The sequence below is a fragment of the Lynx rufus genome, unplaced genomic scaffold (assembly GCF_022079265.1).
Source record: "Lynx rufus isolate CCGP_SWC_20201006 ecotype Redwood Valley unplaced genomic scaffold, mLynRuf1.p SCAF_5, whole genome shotgun sequence".
Lineage (NCBI taxonomy): Eukaryota > Metazoa > Chordata > Mammalia > Carnivora > Felidae > Lynx > Lynx rufus.
Genome location: NW_025814867.1, coordinates 128,554,886 through 128,572,946, shown reverse-complemented (window position 1 = coordinate 128,572,946; position 18,061 = coordinate 128,554,886). Strand labels below are relative to the sequence as shown.

The 18,061-nt window shown below is 36.1% G+C and overlaps 1 protein-coding gene across 1 annotated transcript in view; it reads left to right on the top strand.

The window, feature by feature from the left end:
* Positions 1-297: 297 nt before the first annotated feature.
* Positions 298-18,061, top strand: part of ROBO2 (roundabout guidance receptor 2) — a 561,209-nt gene continuing 543,445 nt past the window's right edge. The window contains exons 1-2 of the mRNA XM_047100461.1: positions 298-328; positions 490-816. Of these exons, the coding sequence (XP_046956417.1) occupies positions 298-328; positions 490-816 (358 nt within the window). The remainder of the gene's footprint in view (positions 329-489; positions 817-18,061) is intronic.

The window sequence follows — 18,061 nt, the reverse complement described above, 5'->3', positions numbered from 1 at the left end:
CATTTCCTGAGATGCTTCCTTATCTGTTAAATTGAGTTAATATTTGTATATAATTTGTGGGTTATCTTTTTATGTTAAATCTGATGACACAATGCCAGTATGATACACTGCATTGTATATTCTAGATAGTTGCCCACTTGGCTTTGTCCCCCAGTAGATAGTAATCACTTCAAGGATAGGAGATTAATCTTACTCTTCTTAGCGCCTGACAGAAAATCTCATATTCTCTTTTACTTTTGCTTGTCACAATTCATGGAAAATTTAAACCTAACTCATCAGAATTAACATATTAATGCAATGGTATATTATCACATTCTGCAAAGGACTGGCAACGACTTAGGAGCTGCATCAAGAACCAAAGAATGAAGCATGAATAAAATAGTAATAAGGGCATTTTGAATAATTGGGGATTTCAATGTGAACCTAAGCCAAACAAGAGCTATAGATAAGGAAATGTTAAAGCTTGTCTTCATTCTGTCCTGTTTGTAGGATCTCGTCTTCGCCAGGAAGACTTCCCGCCACGGATTGTGGAGCACCCTTCAGATGTCATTGTCTCTAAGGGAGAGCCCACCACTTTGAACTGTAAGGCAGAGGGCCGGCCAACGCCCACCATTGAGTGGTACAAGGATGGTGAGCGGGTGGAGACTGACAAGGATGATCCCCGGTCTCACAGGATGCTTCTGCCCAGCGGATCCTTATTCTTCTTGCGCATTGTACATGGGCGCAGAAGCAAACCTGATGAAGGAAGCTACGTTTGTGTTGCAAGGAACTATCTCGGTGAAGCAGTGAGTCGAAATGCATCTCTGGAAGTGGCATGTAAGTAAACACAGTGAATCTTATAAATGGCGTGCACTTTAACTTTGATTTATTTTTAGTAAGCTTTGATTTGTCCCTGTGGCTACTTAATACCTAAAGAAGAAAAGTCAACACACTGTGCATAATTTTACTTTGCCTTCTCCAAAGAAAGCTGGTCAAAATAATGTCAAGCTATGGTATTACAGTAAATTTATTTATATTGAATCAAAGTGGAAATTATGCTTTTACATTAAAGCAAAGTGGCAATGATGCTGATATTTAAAACTGGAATTATTAATGAAAGATATAATCAAGTATTAAAGTCGGCCATTTATTTATTTATTAAAAAAAACTTTTTTTAATGTTTTTATTTATTTTTGAGACAGAGAGAGACAGAACATGAGCAGGGGAGGGGCAGAGAGAGAGGGAAACACAGAATCTGAACCAGGATCCAGGCTCTAAGCTGTCAGCACAGAGCCTGATGTGGGGCTCGAACTCACAGACTGTGAGATCATGACCTGAGCTGAAGTCGGATGCTTAACCGACTGAGCCACCCAGGCGCCCCATAAAGTCAGCTATTTTGAAATGCAAAATTTATGTCTAACATGGCCTCAAATATAGGGCATAAATTCAGTATTTTATACCTGTTTGTGTTACTTATCTATATATAGTGTGTTATGTTATGTTATATTATATTATATTATATTATATTATATTATATTATATTATTATGTTAGTATTGCTAAATCTAACTTTTAACAAACGACCTTAAAAAGAATATACTCCCTAGATTATATTAACTCTTTTATTACTTCCAGTCTGAACTCAGGAATCACTACCCTAGGTGTGTAGGGGAGAATACAGGAACAATGACAACAACTCTATTTGTTTATTTTTTCTACCAACAAAACTCATCAGGGAAGAAACCTGGTTTTTATAAGGACAAAATGTTTATACATGGAAGGGTCTTGTTCAGTCTTGGGAGTCAGCAATAGTTAAAGGCTTGACCTCTGGCACTTAAAAAAAAAAAAATATATATATATATATATATATATATATATTTGTTCAGCAGATAGCCCGAATAGCACTAGTAAGTCAAGAGGTCAATGCTTTGCATCTATGTGAACATTGCCTTCGTAAGTTCATACATTATTTTCCAGAATGTATTAAAATACATGATAGATTTGTTTATTATTATTATTATTATTATTGTTATTATTATGGTTTATAGGTAAGGATCAAATTTGTGTCCTATTTTAAACAGTACCATGAAATTTTGATATTAGCTATTCTGTGGAAAGATTTTATCTGGAATTGATCATTAATAAGATGGTAACAATTGGATGTAAAAAATTTACTCTTCACCTTTCTGGTTGTACCAGTAGGTCTTCATAGATAAGAAAATTGAGATGCTTCAAGATGCATGAGACTTATTTATGTAGCTGGGAAGGGAGTGCAAAATAATAGCTCAGCGTCTCATGTCTGTAATTAAACTTGGTAGTTATACTCATGTGCTACATGTTATCAAACTGGATTGGGAAACTTGCATATATGTGTGTTGCAATTCTCTGGAATACATCAGCTTTACACAGGGAAGCATCTTTTAGTAAATAAAATCATATGATTTCTTCTTCAGCTACCTAGATGGAAGCTTTTGTTCTTAAGTGTCTGAACTTTTGATTTACAGTTTGTACCAGGAAATCTGAAACACACTAATGCTTGAAATGTGTATGTCCAATAGGAAAGGCTACAAGAATTCTAAAACCCAAATTTGTTTTGTGAAGTACTTTGCGATAGGGGCATTAGAACCTTAGCTAGCAATGCTATTTTGCACAAGGTCCCAGGTAATTTCATTTTTATAATTGACTTCAAAAAGTAGCTAAATTAGATGCAGCTTAGTGAGATTTGAAATGTACACACAAAAACCTCAAAAATAAATATTCCTGACTCTTCTATTTTTATTTTGAAATATCTTATTCCTGGAATTTTTCAAACGCATTGAAATATTTCAATGTCAAATTCCATTGATTCCCCCCCCCACCTCCCTTTATAGGAAATATTATCGGCATTATTCTCCCATTTTATAGATAAAATGAAGCCCGTGATGGTTAAGTGACGAAGACTTAGGCAATAAGTTAATGGAGATTTGAAGACCAGATCCTGATTAGTCTAATTTTAATTTTAGGGAATTGTGCCATATTTGGGAAAACACTCTAATTGAAATTTGGCCTACTCCATAAATAGCAATAAAGAATTTTTAATTAAAATGTTTTTTTTTAAATTTTATCTACTCAGCAGCAAATATCTGTTTTTAATCTTCAACTAATTTTTCTTCTTAATATTAAAGTTTATCTAAATTGCCAGTCATTTTATTTTTGGGCAGCTATAAACATTTTTTCCCCTGAACCTTAGCTTTGTTAAAATTCTTCCCTACATGCATTCATCTTGTGTTTTTATTTAATCTAAAGATTTCTCGCTTTCCTACTTGTGTCATTAATAATCAATCACACTTGTTTTAGGAGGAAAATTTTAAACCATGATTTTCTTCTTGTGTAATGTGACAGTAGCACTTTTTATTTTTAAATCAATGAGCTTTGAGAAATTCTAAAAATACTTTTTGACCTAGAGAGGAAAACAAGAAGGCTTCTAAATTGGATTTAGCTAGTGAATAAAATTCTTTCTTCTAATGCCGTGTCAACAGTTCATGCCATTTGAGGCAACACAAGATCAAATAATACCCATTTATATGCTACTCATCTCTTTCACATTAGATCATCAGTCATCTGTCTTTCCTTATGTGTTTCATAAAATGTATTAATATGGAAATTTGGGTCAAAGCATTGTGGTATTTCAGTATTATTTGTTACCAAGGTATATATTTTTAAATAAAATGATACAACAATAGTGATAGATGAGGTACATGTTTGGCCTTCATAATTTAGAACACGTAACCTAAATGCTCAATTATGACACATCTCTTTTTCATCCAGTAAAGGAAGGAATGGAAGCCTAGCAACACTGTGTATGAGAACTATAAGGTAGCTTGAAAGATTGGTGAGCACCATAAGTTGGGAAAGTAGATTTTTTTTTGTTACGTAAAATAGTCCTTGAAAGAGAATTGAAAATTGGGTTAAGGAGATGATGATTAAAGTCAGAGATGAGTCAATAAGTTGTCAAATCATTCAGAAAAGACTATATATCAGATTTTGAACTGAAAATAGCAGTGAAGATTGAAAGAAGGAAATAGTATGAGTCATATTTAGAAATTATAAGGCATATCACTTTATGGTCAGTTTCAGGATTCAGGGGATATGAGATGATTCCCAGTGGTTGCTTCTTTGGTTTTTTGTTTGTTTGTATCTGTCGAGTGGCTAGGTCTATAGTGCTACATCCGTAGGGGTGGCGGGTACAGGAGAGAAGACACAACTGAAATGGGAATAGGAGATTGAGGTGAGCTTTGGCTGTATTGTTTGACATACCAATGAGACCTCGAGGTAAACATATCTCATGTTCCATTAAAAAGGGAATTTCTAGAATTGAGAAGAGAGGTCTTTACCACATAGAGGGTAAAGTGATGAGAGGAGAAAAAGAAGTAGACATGACTGCCCAGGCAGGCTGTGGTCAGGGATGGTTAATAAGGGCTGAGGTCACTCCTGTTGCTTGGAACCCCCATATTTAATGGTGGACAAAGGAAGGAAGTACTGGCTCAGGAGGCGCTGAGAGGTATCAGCGTGATGGCGTACGGGGAGTGAAGGGACAAGAAAAGGAAATAATTTTAAGAAAGAAAAAGTATTTTGCAATGCAAATGTCATGTGACGGTTAAATAAAAAGTACCTGTGGGCTCTAGGAGTGGAAAGTGAGCATGTCAGCTGAAGAATGAATCAGCGGTGGAATTGGGGTGGCAAATGCTGCCATTCTCCCAAGAATTTAGCTGTGAGTGGATTGTGAGGGAACTAGAGCAAGGTATCTAGGTCTCTGCACTATTGCCATCTGGGGTTGGATAATTCTTTGTTGTGGGGCTGTGCTCTGCATTGCAGGATGTTTAACAGCACCTCTGGCCTTTGCCTAGGAGATGGCAATAAGACCTGCTCCCCCCACCCAACCCCCCCCCCGTCCCAGTTGTGACAACCAAAAATGTCTCTGGACTGCCAGTTGTGTCTTGAGGGGTCAAATCAGTTGAGAATGACTGATCTCTGGTATCTAGGTGATTAAGAGTATACGGATAAGTAGCAAACTTGTTACAACTTTTATTGTGAAAAGATTATTGATTTAAAAATACGGTAATTTTTGGACTCTCTTTGCTTTGCCTTGATTTTCATTTTTAATTTCAAAAATCTTGGTTTCTGCTGTCAAATGAAATGTGCAATTTTATTGATAACCATCTATCTTGGCAGGTTGTAGAGAAGTCAGCCCATTCTTTACCATACTGTAAAAACACTTTTTTGTTTTCCTTTCATACAAACTTCAGTTTTATGTAACATAATAATGCGCTTGAGGAAAAAAAAAAACATTCAAGAGGGCATCATTGATATGGAGTGTCCAATCACTTACCTCATGTTTGCTTTCTCCCTCTTAGTTTGTAAAGAAAAAAAAAAAAAAAAAAGCAATCCAGAAAGTACTTTTCAAATCACTTGAACTCAAGAAAGGTATTCAGGTGAAAGCAACTTTTACGTATTTGGGAAACAGAATTGTGGGATTCCCACCAAAGCACCTGGCACCGAAGATGTTAATACAGTTTTCCAGTGAGCCCAAGAGAGTGGAGGCATAGCTGATGCAGATAGGATTTCAGTGTGAATACCAGTTGTCCCTGTGTTTGGAGCAGAAGGAGCACAGGGGTCCTTACACATTTTGTGGCTGCCTGTGATATAGCCTGAGTCAGTGGTAACCCCTAGAGATAGCAGCTGTAGCCCCAGGTGGTAAATATATGACAGCAGCTTGATCTATCGACCAGGGTAAGAGGGGGTTCTGGCCTAAATGAAAATTCATGAAAAATTGATGAAGTCCCCAGATTATGTTTTCTGTTTCCTTTTCTCAGCACTATGCCACTGTAGAGAGGGGAGATTAAATGAGGTGCTGAACGCTTTAGTGGCAAGGAGGTTGTGGTTCAAAGGTCAGGGGTCACAGAGAAACCGATCTCTCTCTCTCTCTCTCTCTCTCTCTCTCTATATATATATATTTTGCTTTCCTTACTTCAAAAGCAAAATACAAAAACTTTACAGATTAGCTCTGATAGACTTTTGCTTTGATAAAAATAAAATGGCAAAATATTTAAAAGGTGGCTTTTGATGCAACTACAAAAGAGAGAATAGATGCGGTTTATAATTTAATTGGGGAACTAGAAATAGATGGAATTCCATGACTGTGGGTTGATCTTTCTTTCTTTCTTTCTTTCTTTCTTTCTTTCTTTCTTTCTTTCTTTCTCTCTTTCTTCTCTTTCTTCTCTTTCTTCTCTTTCTTCTCTTTCTTTCTGTGTATCAAGACTCATGCTGCAAGAAAGTCATTTAGACAAGGAAAAGGTCTTGCATTATTTATAGGTCACAGATTGCTAGAATAGCAAAGCTATGGAACACTCTGCAAACATAATGATCCTGTTTGCTTTAAATCCACAACTAAATTGATGTTTTATCTGTACAAGGAAGAGAGGTTACAGAAGTAGACTGACTTTAGTAATAGAGGTCACAGGTGGCATTAAAAATGAACACAAGGTAGTTTCTTGATATTTCCAAGTTGATATGTATGTGAATTTTTTCTTTTTCTTTCATTTTATTTTGGCTGCAAATGAATGTTAGCCAGGCAAATTACCTTTATATTCCATAAAGACACAAAATAAGTTAAATTTCAAAAAATGTTGAACCATGGAGAACTTTTTTTAAAAAATTGCTTTATTGCTTTATTTAATTCACTTACCATACAATCTACCATTAAAAGTGTACAATTCATTGTTTTTCAGTACATTCACAGAGTTGCCCAACCCACATCACAACTTGATGTAGAACATTTTCATCACTCTTAAAGGAAACCCTATACCCATTAGCAGTCAATCCCCATTCCTCTCAAACCCTCCGGCTTCAGCCCTGAGCAAAGACTAATCTTTCCATCCCTGTACATTTGCCTAGTCTGGATATTTCATATAAATGGAATCATATAGTATATGGTCTATGTGACTAACTTTTTTTCCTTATTATAATGTTTTCAAGGATTATCCTTGTTATGACATGTATCAGTACTGCGTTCCTTTATATTGCTGAATAATGCTCTATAGAATGGATATACCCCATTTTATACATCTGCTCATTGGTTGATATGCATTTGAATTTTCTCCACTCTTTATATGTTATGAATAATGCTGCTATGAACATTCCTGTGCAAGTTTTTTTTTGTGTAGAAATTTGGTTTCATTTGGGTATTCTCTTGGGTATATATCTAAGGATAGAATTGCTGTCATATGGCTGGTAAATCTGTTTCACTTTTTGAGGAACTTAATGTAACTTTGAAGTTATCACACCATAACTATCCTAAAAGAAATAAACATACAAACAAACCTATCCTTTTTAATGCATAAGAGACAGTGAGTCAATCTGGAGCTGATATTCGTAGATTTGGACCGTAAAGAATGTAGGTGCAACTGATTTCTTCATGATTTTTCCATTTGTATTTGTACAAATTTTAAGAAAGAATTCAGAATTTTTTTGTAGGGTAGGGAATATTAATAGCTGAAAAATGTTCATAGCCCAAAGTATTTGAGCCGTGTTATGGGCTGAATTGTGTTCCCCCCAAATTTATACGCTGCAGCTCTAACCCCTAGTATCTCAGACTGTGAGTTTATTTGAAGGTAGAACCGTTAGAATGGTTAGAATGCAGCTACTACATTAGGTCCTAATTCAATCAGACTGGTATCCTTATAAGAGAAAAATTGGACATGTAGAGAGACACCAGGGAGACAAGTGCAGAAAGGAAATACCTTGTGAGGACACAGCAAAAAGGGGGAGGCCAGGGAGGGAGACCTCAGAAGAAACGGAACCCTACAACACCTCAATCTCGGATTCTGAGCTTCCAGAACTGTGAGAAAATAAATGTATGTTGTTTAAACCACCCAATCTTATGGCAGCTATAGCAAATTAATACAGGCCATTAATCTTAATACAAGAATAATCCCTTCTAACAGATAGTATTAAGAGGAAAGTAATGTTGAGAATCAAATATTGTTTGCATTCTATAGATTTGTTCTGCCCCACACCCACAGTGCTGGTCTGAGGTTGGTTTAAAAGAAATCTGTGAACTCAGTAGAATGTATTATAAGCCATGAATGTGTAGGCATCAATCAATCTAAAATATCTTTACCTGGGGGCTCCTGGATGGCTCAGTCTATAGAGACTATGACTCTGCATCTTGGGTTGTAAGTTTGAGCCCCACATTGGGTGTTGAGATTATTTAAAAAAAATTCAACTGGAAACAAAAGACAAAGTAGCAAACATTCTGGTATCAGAAAACAGATGTTTGTGGAAGCGTGTGTATGTGCACATGCATACATCTGTGTTATTTTGGGCTGTTCTGTGTGTGTACCTTTTAATTTTGTGAAACTCCATCAAATTATTTCAAATACATGTTGTTTCCTTAAGCTTCGCAAGTGAAGGTGTGAAATTGCTGCTGCTGGGGGACATGTTTGAATTTATGGTCTATTTAAATAGGTATGCTATATTTTGATATCAGGTTTCTGTTGATTGAATTGACTGCATGCAACCCCTCTTTGGTACAAGTCTCAAGTTGCTAGTCACTCAAATTAACATGAGTTAACCCTGACTCCAGGGAAAGCACATAAATGAAGTGAAATCTTGATGTCCTTTGCCTTTCTCAAAAGATTGTTTCTGAAAACAGTATTGTCCTGAGGTCTGCAAATATGTGAATACTATCCATGGAGTGACAATCAAAACTGTTCATAATGATGCCAAGATGGGTCAATACAAAACATGCTCTGGTTAGTGCTGGTTTTCAACCCCAGCAACACTGTTCAGATGTGGTTAAAAAAAAAAAAAGTCAAGGTTTTGGAGGATTTCCCACGTATAAGCCTTCAATTTATTAGCTTTTGATTGGTGTGTAAATAAAAGTTGATACGGTTGACATTATACCTAGAAAACGTAATTTTGGGCTGCAACTTATAAGCTTTTCTCTCAAGATTTGTGTTTCAGCAGAATCCGGGTCTCCAGTTTTCTTCTTTAGATTGAATTCGTTTCTGATACGTCTAATACACGTTTCCGTTCGCATGCAGCCCCCACAATGTTTCTATCTTTTCATGAAGGAGATTGTACTTCTTTCATGAGTGAGTGGGTGTATATGGTGAGCTCATAAGAGTATAGAAGTGAAAACAGTACGTGAAATTTTATTCAGCTCTGCAATTTCCTCTTGTGGCAGTTGGTGGCTTCACTGGCCAAAGGGTGAGGTTCTATTGTAAAACTGATAAAGTGTTTTACTCTGTATCATTGGAATTGGTTTTTCTCTTTAAGCTATTTTCAAAAGCAAAAACAACACTCCCAACCACCATTTAAGAAAACTTAGGAGATATTTATACATTTTTGGCAATTGGATAGATGTTTTACAAGAAATAATTTGGGCTCCTGCTTGGGGTGATTTCTATTATCTCTCTAAAGTTCCTAGCACTACCTTCCTGGGCTGCTCAGACAGCAATAGATGAGTGTTTCTGGGCCTTGAGTAGAAATGAAGCTAGGATTGTAAGGGAGACAGGTGTTTTGATGACGTGACAGACAGACTGATACATAGGCCCAGACCCTGGTGAATCCCAACAGGTTTTTTTGGTATGTTTATTTTGTTTCTGCAGAAAATCTACCATCTGTAATCATGTATTCACTGATTAATCTAAACCTGTCGTACAACTGATCCTCAAAAGGCCGACAAACAAGGTTGTCACCCTGGATTACAGGCTCCAAAAGTCTGGCTGTTTGTCTTTGGCTCACTGGTAGCATCGCAAGTAAAGGTTGGGAATTCAGCTTACATTAACATGTAAGCAGCGAAGGAGCTCTTTTTGTTTTTGTTTTTGTTTTTTTTTTTTTTATTATCTATACCTTTCCCCCTGAAAATCAGGCCATTTCCTAGTTATACAAGTATTTATAAAAGCAATCATTATGTTTTTTAATGTGGTTATCTAACATCTAAATCTGTACCAAGATTTTTATAACAAACTTTATAGTTTCTAAATGGAAATATAATGTAACTATTTTGTTTTCATAACAGAAGTCATATTTATGTTTTTAATTTTTTTTGAACGTTTAGTTTTGAGACAGAGAGAGACACAGCATGAACGGGGGAGGGGCAGAGAGAGAGAGGGAGACACAGAATCGGAAGCAGGCTTCAGGCTCTGAGCCATCAGCTCAGAGCCCAAAGCGGGGCTTGAACTCGCGGACCCCGAGATCGTGACCTGAGCTGAAGTCGGACGCTTAACTGACTGAGCCACCCAGGCGCCCCAGAAGTCATATTTAATATAAACCATTTTATATATATTAACTGGCCTCATTTTCCTCTTCCTTGTTTTCTCTGCTTATTCACATTGAGTGAGCATATTCAGTATTTTTCCTTAAGTCCTTTAAAACATCTTTATTGGGTTTCTAGTTGTTAGGAACTGAAAGTGGTTTAAGAGATCCAGGTCTCAGTGGTCCTTGTGTTACCAGTGAGAGGGTTGGGCAGCCTCATCACGTGACCCTCCACTGTGGTGTAGGGTAAGGGCCTTCTGACAGAGCATGCCATTGGAGGTCAAAGTGGCACCAAATGCTTCTGGATCAATATGAATGCAAGTGGCCTTTGGAAACCGGAGAGAAGTATAAAAGCAAAGGCCTAAGGTTGTGCTTGGCCAGTGTGGGAGAAAATGAGCATATGTTGATTTGGAAAATGGATGTAGGGGAGTAGAGGGAGATAATTTAAATAAGGAAATAGAGATTGGTAATGAGTCAACATCCTAAGGAGCTTACTACATTTTCCTTGAAGATCTAAGCAGTCCTTTGGCGTTTTTGATTAAGGAGTGTTACTTGGAAGTGTAGTACTAAGGAGATTTGTTAAACACAATGTGTGTTGGATGGGAGCATGGGGGTTCATGGGTGGGGAGATCTACCGCAAGTTAAGGTACAGTAGGATGAGGGTTGAGTTACGCTGATGAATTAAGTCGATATCAGAAAAAGGAGAGATGGCATTCCAAAAGAGAATTGATAAGCATTTAAGTCATGAAGATGGGTTCTTGGGATGATATAAATTCTGTTTGCTATACTTTTGTACAGTACTAGCTGCTAAGTATACAGCTAGGTATTGAGGATACAAATATTTAGAACAAGTGTTGTTTAACGTGTATAAAGTTTCATTGTCATAAGATGAAAAAGACCTGGAGATCCGTTACACAACAATGTGAATATACTTATCATTACTGAACTGTGCACTTAAAAATGGTTAAGATAGTATACTTTATATTACGTATTTTTTTAAAACTTCAGTTGAAAACCACAACAACAACAACACAACAGAGTAAGACATGACTCATAAAGTCACAGTGTGTTAACATATTGATACAACATGTGGTATGTCCTCTGGCTGACATTCTGAGGGGATTCAAAGGAAGAAGGGGTTGATTCTGCTAAGAGAACTGCAGAAGTGGAATGATTTCTCTGGGTAGAAAATGAATAATACTAATTGCTACTGCTTACTAAATGGCAGGCTTCTTTTTTTAATGTCTTATACTTATGATTTATAAGTTCTCAAAATAACCCTGTTATTTGGTCTCTATTTTATTTGAAGCCCAAAGAATTAACTCATAATTTTTTACACAGTAATAAGAGTCAGGATTTGAACTCAGGCAACCTTCCTCTAGGGTCTTCTTTGTTCACCACTAAGGTAGGAGTCCTCCTTGATTCTTTTAAACGAAATCATTCAATGTGTAGAGGAAATCATTAGCCTTTGTTTTAGTTATTTTACTCAGAAATGGTGATCTGCTTTTATAGATACAATGCTGACACCAGACTAGGTGAAGTCTAAAGCTTTGTTTTGGTGTTAAAATTCTGTGACTCATGGGATATTAAAGGAAAGAAACAACAGAAAGGGTAATCTTTTCTTTCTTTTTATTTAGTTATATATTGACATTTGAGAGCTCATTAGTTTATTCAAGTAATTTGATTTTCTCTGTACAGTTCCTAGTTGTCAAATATCAGCATCAGGAAGATCCATCACTTTCAGTTGTTATTGACATGTTTGCAGGCCAAAGCAGCTTGAAGATGAAGAATCCAATTTATAAGATGAGCCATCTATCATTTAACATCTAAAGATAACTTGACTAAGTTTTATAGAAAACGGAGCATGATAATAATAATGATACCTTTATAATATTTCTAGAGTTCTTGAGAATTATAAACATACTGACATGCATTTTCTCATAGACATTTGCTGACTTTCATAATTTCTAAGTCCAGTGTTTAGTATCATTAGCATTGGTCAATTTGACTTTCAAATAACTGCTTTTAATTTTAAAATGAATTGAAAGAGGAAAGATAGTGTTTTCAGTAAGTGATATTGGAGCAATTGGATGTCCATAGGCAAAAAAAAACCCAAAAAACAAAAAACAAAAACCAAAAACCAAACCAAAACAAAAAACACCCAAAAAACCCTCAACTTAAACCACACACATTATACAAAAATGAATTAAAAATTGATCATAGGTTTAAATACAAAGTATAAGACTATAACACTTTTAGAAGGTAGGATAAACCCTTTGGTGCCTAGGGCTTGGTGAAGAGTTTTTAGACATGACGCCATAATGCAAACTGTAAAACTAGATGTGACTTCATTAAAATGAGAAACATTTATTCTATGAAAGATCCTGTTTGTTTTAAAAATTTTTTTAACGTTTATTTTTGAGACAGAGAGAGACAGAGCATGAACGGGGGAGGGTCAGAGAGAGAGGGAGACACAGAATCTGAAACAGGCTCCACGCTCTAAGCAGTCAGCACAGAGCCCGACGCGGGGCTTGAACTCACCGACGGCGAGATCATGACCTGAGCTGAAGTCGGATGCTTTACCGACTGAGCCACCCAGGCACCCCGAAAGATCCTGTTAAGAGAATAAAGAGATAAGTAATATTCTAGGGGAACATATTTGTAAACAACATATATCTTAACGTATATCTGATAAAAGACTCATATCTATAATGTGTAAATATCTCTTAAAACTCAACATGTTTTTCTTTTTTGTTTTGTTTCTGTTTTTGTTCATTGCATGTTTTTATTTAAATTCCAGTTAACATATAGCGTAATATTAGTTTCAGGTGCAGAATTCAGTGATTCACCACTTACATGTAACACCCTGTGTTCATCACAAGTGCCCTCCTTAATACCCATCACCCATTTAACCTGTCTCTCCGCCCACCTCCCCTCTGGTAACCATCAGTTTGTTCTCTATAGTTAAGAGTCTGTTTCTTGGTTTGCCTCTCTCTCCCCCCCCCCCAGCCAATGTTCATCTGTATCATTTTTTAAACCCCACATATGCATGAAATCGTATGATGCTTGTCTTTCTCTGACATTAAAACTCAACATTAACTGAAACAATCCAATTAGAAAATGAGAATAAGACAGGAAGAGATGTTTCACCAAAAAGGACCTACAGATGGCAAACAAGCACATGAAGAGATGCTAAACATCACTAGTCTTAGGGGAATGCGCATTAAGAAGGGGATGAGATATCACTGTGTACCTTTAGCTCAAATAAAAACCTAAATAACTAAATAATAAAATAAAATAAAAATAAAATTGTGACATTACCTAATTCTGGTGGGAAGGCAGAGAAACTGGATCTCTCATACATTATTGAGGCAAATGTAAAATTGTACAGCCGCTATGGAAAATTAAGTTGGCAGTTTCTTTTTTTTTTTTTTAATTTTTTTTTTTTTTTCAACGTTTATTTATTTTTGGGACAGAGAGAGACAGAGCATGAACGGGGGAGGGGCAGAGAGAGAAGGAGACACAGAATCGGAAACAGGCTCCAGGCTCTGAGCCATCAGCCCAGAGCCTGACGCGGGGCTCGAACTCACTGACCGCGAGATCGTGACCTGGCTGAAGTCGGACGCTTAACCGACTGCGCCACCCAGGCGCCCCGGCAGTTTCTTTGAACACTAACCATACACTTATTATACAGTTGCACTCCTGGGCACTTACCTAAAAGACATGAAAACTTGTATCTTCACAAAACACTATATACAATTTTTAATGGCAATTTTATTTATAATGGAAACAACTCAATGTCCCTCAATAGGTGAATGATTAAACAAAATATCCATACCATGGAATACGACTCAGCAATAAAAAGGAATGAATTATTGATATAATGAGTTGGGTGGATCTCAAGGGCATTATGCTGAGTGGAAAAGGCCATTTTAAAAGGTTGCATACTGTATGATTTCATTTATATAACCTTTTCAAAATGACAAAATTATAGTGATAGAAAGTAGATTAGGGGTTGCCAGGACTTAGGGATGATGGGCAATAGAGGCATGGGTGTGACTATAAAGGAGAACAAGTAATGATGTTTGTAGTGATGAAATAGTTGTGTATCTTGATTTTGATGGTGGTTACACAAATGTGTACATGTTGTAAAATGATATAGAACCATGTATACACACACACACATATGCACACACACACACACACACACACACACTGTACCAATGTCAAGTGCCTAGTTTTGGTATTGTAGTAGAATAATTATATAAGATGTAACCATTGGGGGGGAAACTGCGTGAAGGTACAAGGACCTCTGTACTATCTTTACAACTTCCTATGAATTTGTAAAGAACTCAAAATTAGAAATTAAAATAAACAAGCTGTCCAACTCTTTTAAGTAGACAATAAAATATACATAAGAGATATCTTATTAGGAACTGAATAATTTATTTTGTAACTCTTAAATATTTAAATGTTTTGCTCAAATACTGATGAATTCATATTTTTGTTAATTGTTCACGATCTGCTTAAAACTACTTAATCAGACTTACAAATTCATAGTTTGAAATTCATAAATTCAACATGTGGTACATACTACATACAGTTCTGTGAAATTTTCCATTTTTGATTTTGCTCCATCATGATTTTTGAATTTAATGATAGGCATTTCTTAAGGGGAAGGAGAGGTTAATGTAAAAGGGGTGTGGTTGTTCATGGGAGTAAAGAGTCCCTAATGCATGATAATGAATGGGGGTCCATTATTTGGCGGCTGAAAGTCTCTTACTCTAAATTGCATTAATAGTTGAGATTAAGAAATGTAATCCAGTTTGATTCTTTACTGCTGAGAAAATGTGTGAAATATTGTCAGTAGTTCTGAGTGTCAGTTTAAATTCACCATTAAACCTGGAATACCTCTAGAAGAGAAAGATCCAGGATTTAAGACTGTCACAAGTCGGGAAAGTGGAAGGAACTGGGTTTATTCAGCCAGGAGCAATGAAGACATTGGTAGGTCTGTAGTTCTCACCAAGCACATCAAAAACTGTCAAGACAAAGAGAACATACTTGTTCTGTTGACCTTTGAGGAATGAAAAGGACCAGTAGATGGAAGCTGCAGGTTTTGCCTTACATGTGGGGCAATGATCATCATGCACCTGTTCCTTCTTGGGATCTTAAGGAATTATAGGCAAACCTGAACCAATGTGATGATGTGGTCAGAAGAGAATTTTAAAAATTATGTACAACTACATATTTTAGTAGGGGTTTGCTTCATGTTTTTCCTCAAAGGAAAAACCAGCCTCCACAATAATGAAACAAAGTAACAAAACAGTGCTGGTAGGGGCGCCTGGGTGGCGCAGTCGGTTAAGCGTCCGACTTCAGCCAGGTCACGATCTCGCGGTCCGTGAGTTCGAGCCCCGCGTCGGGCTCTGGGCTGATGGCTCGGAGCCTGGAGCCTGTTTCCGATTCTGTGTCTCCCTCTCTCTCTGCCCCTCGCCCGTTCATGCTCTGTCTCTCTCTGTCCCAAAAGTGAATAAACGTTGAAAAAAAAAATTAAAAAAAAAAAAACAAAAAAAACAGTGCTGGTAAACTGTTCAGTTGCAAAATAATCCTCATCACTTTCCTAGTCACAAGGAATTTCATAAGTAGAAATAATGTCCTTAAATTTAGTATTATCATGTTTCATGAAAAGTCCTTGGAAAAATCCCATTTGTGCATACGTCTTACACATCTTATTTTGAAATCCTTTGAGATTATAAGCAATTAAATTAATTGCATTTTGTAGCCCAACCCCTCATTTATAACATATAATTCCCCAGGAACCACATGTCCAGATTCAAGAGCAGCTTGATAGAAAGCCTGATTTATTTTTGTTTTCTTCCTGGGTCTGCTTTGAATATTCTTAAAAGAAGGGGGGAAATGCTGTGTTTAATATTCATATAGGATTTTCTTTTTAAAAGCAGCTTCTCTCAAAAGCCTGTTGTTAAACAGGACTACCTAGAAAGGGGTCAACTTGCAAAACCCTTCCTAAGTACTTGTTTGGTTCTTTAGGATTGATGGATAAGCTGATAGGATCTAATCTTCAAATGTGTGTATCATTAATAGAGATGTAAGAATCTCAATTTACTTTGTCTTTTTCTTTTCTGTCACATCATAAGGAACAGCTTTACTAATGAAGTACCCAATGGTAATAACCCATTATATGCTAGAATCTCTCTTTATATCAGATGACATGCAAATGAACTGTTCTATTTCTGTGGAGAAAGAGAGACAAGGAGTGGTCTAGTTAATCATACTTGAGGGCTGCCATAGTTGTCTTCTGGGAAATATTATCATTATTCATTCTTATTTAAGGGTCCTTATCCTGTGCATAAGAAAATCTCCCATTCATTCCATTTGGGTTTGATGTTAATTACAGGGGCATTAATGGAAGCTTTCTCATAAGAAATGAATGTAGGATTAAATCGGAAAAAAAAGCAACCTTCGGGTGAATCAGGTCATCATAATATCATGCATTTAGAAGCTGGCAGGTTGGAGGAACTTTAGAGATCATCAGTCTTCTTGTTCAAAAGTAGAATCTGAGGTCCTGAGAAGTGAACTGACTTAATCAGAGCTCCCAGCTGATGAGAGGCAGGCTTGAGATGACAAATACGGGAGTCAGTTTCATGAGACAGCAAGGTAGAGAGAAGATAATTCTGGGAATTTCTTTTCCCAGAAAGCACCAGATTCTGGCCTTTTTCTACTGTTAACTAAGTCCATGATTTTGGGGAAACCTTTTAATCTCTCTGGGTCTGTTTTCTTGAATTTAAGGTAAGGAGGTTGGACTAGATCATTTGTCCTCCAGAAAAGGGAAATCGAACTGAGCTAGTATAAAGGGTCAACGTGTTTATTGGAAAAAAGATATTTCTAACATATCATTTACATTTGCTTCCAGAAAACTGAGAACAGCCAACTTTGGATGTCAAGTAAATTTAGCAGCAGTCTTTTTAACTGGCCTTTCCTCCAACTTTCTTCTTAGCCCTGATAAGACTTTTTTTTTTTTTTTTTTTACCATTTCTTCATGTGAATTCTGGTTGACAACGAGTAATTGATAATATTAATGGTAAAATGAGGTTTTTCCTTAATCTTACATGTCTGTTAAGGAATGAACTGATTATGTATCCACATCTATGCAATCCCTATTCACCTTGTCACCATGTAATTAAGTCATTTTTCTTTTTCATTCAGGCATTAGGGTCTAAGGTAAGCGGTGTTTTTTGAAAAATTATGTACATTCTCAACCAGTATTTCTGGTTTCTTTAAGTTTAATGAAAACAAACAAATATAAATTTCTAGCATATAAATTGGATTTTGTTTTGTTTTTCTAGAAAGGAAATGAAACAAATTATTTTTTTACTTATATATTTGACTTGTACTTGGTGTATACAGTATTTTATTAGGTAAAATGCCTGTTTGCTATTTACCAAAATATTTTCACCTGTATTTTATAATTATATACATAAGGAGGCGTATATTAGAGCAATATTACATTTCCCTTCTCTTTGGACCAATATTATCTAAATTACTATAAAGCCTTTTCTGCTGTGAATATCTGTTTGCTTGTTTTACTTTTCTTTATTTTGTATTTTACTTTCATATGTTTTTCTTATTATGTACTATATTCTTATTTTAGAAAGGCTAGAAACTATAGAAAAGTAATAAAATAAAAAAATTACCGCCAGAAATAAACATTATTTCCACTGTTTTTATTTGTGAACACTATCACTTTAATAATAGTCTATGAAATGTAT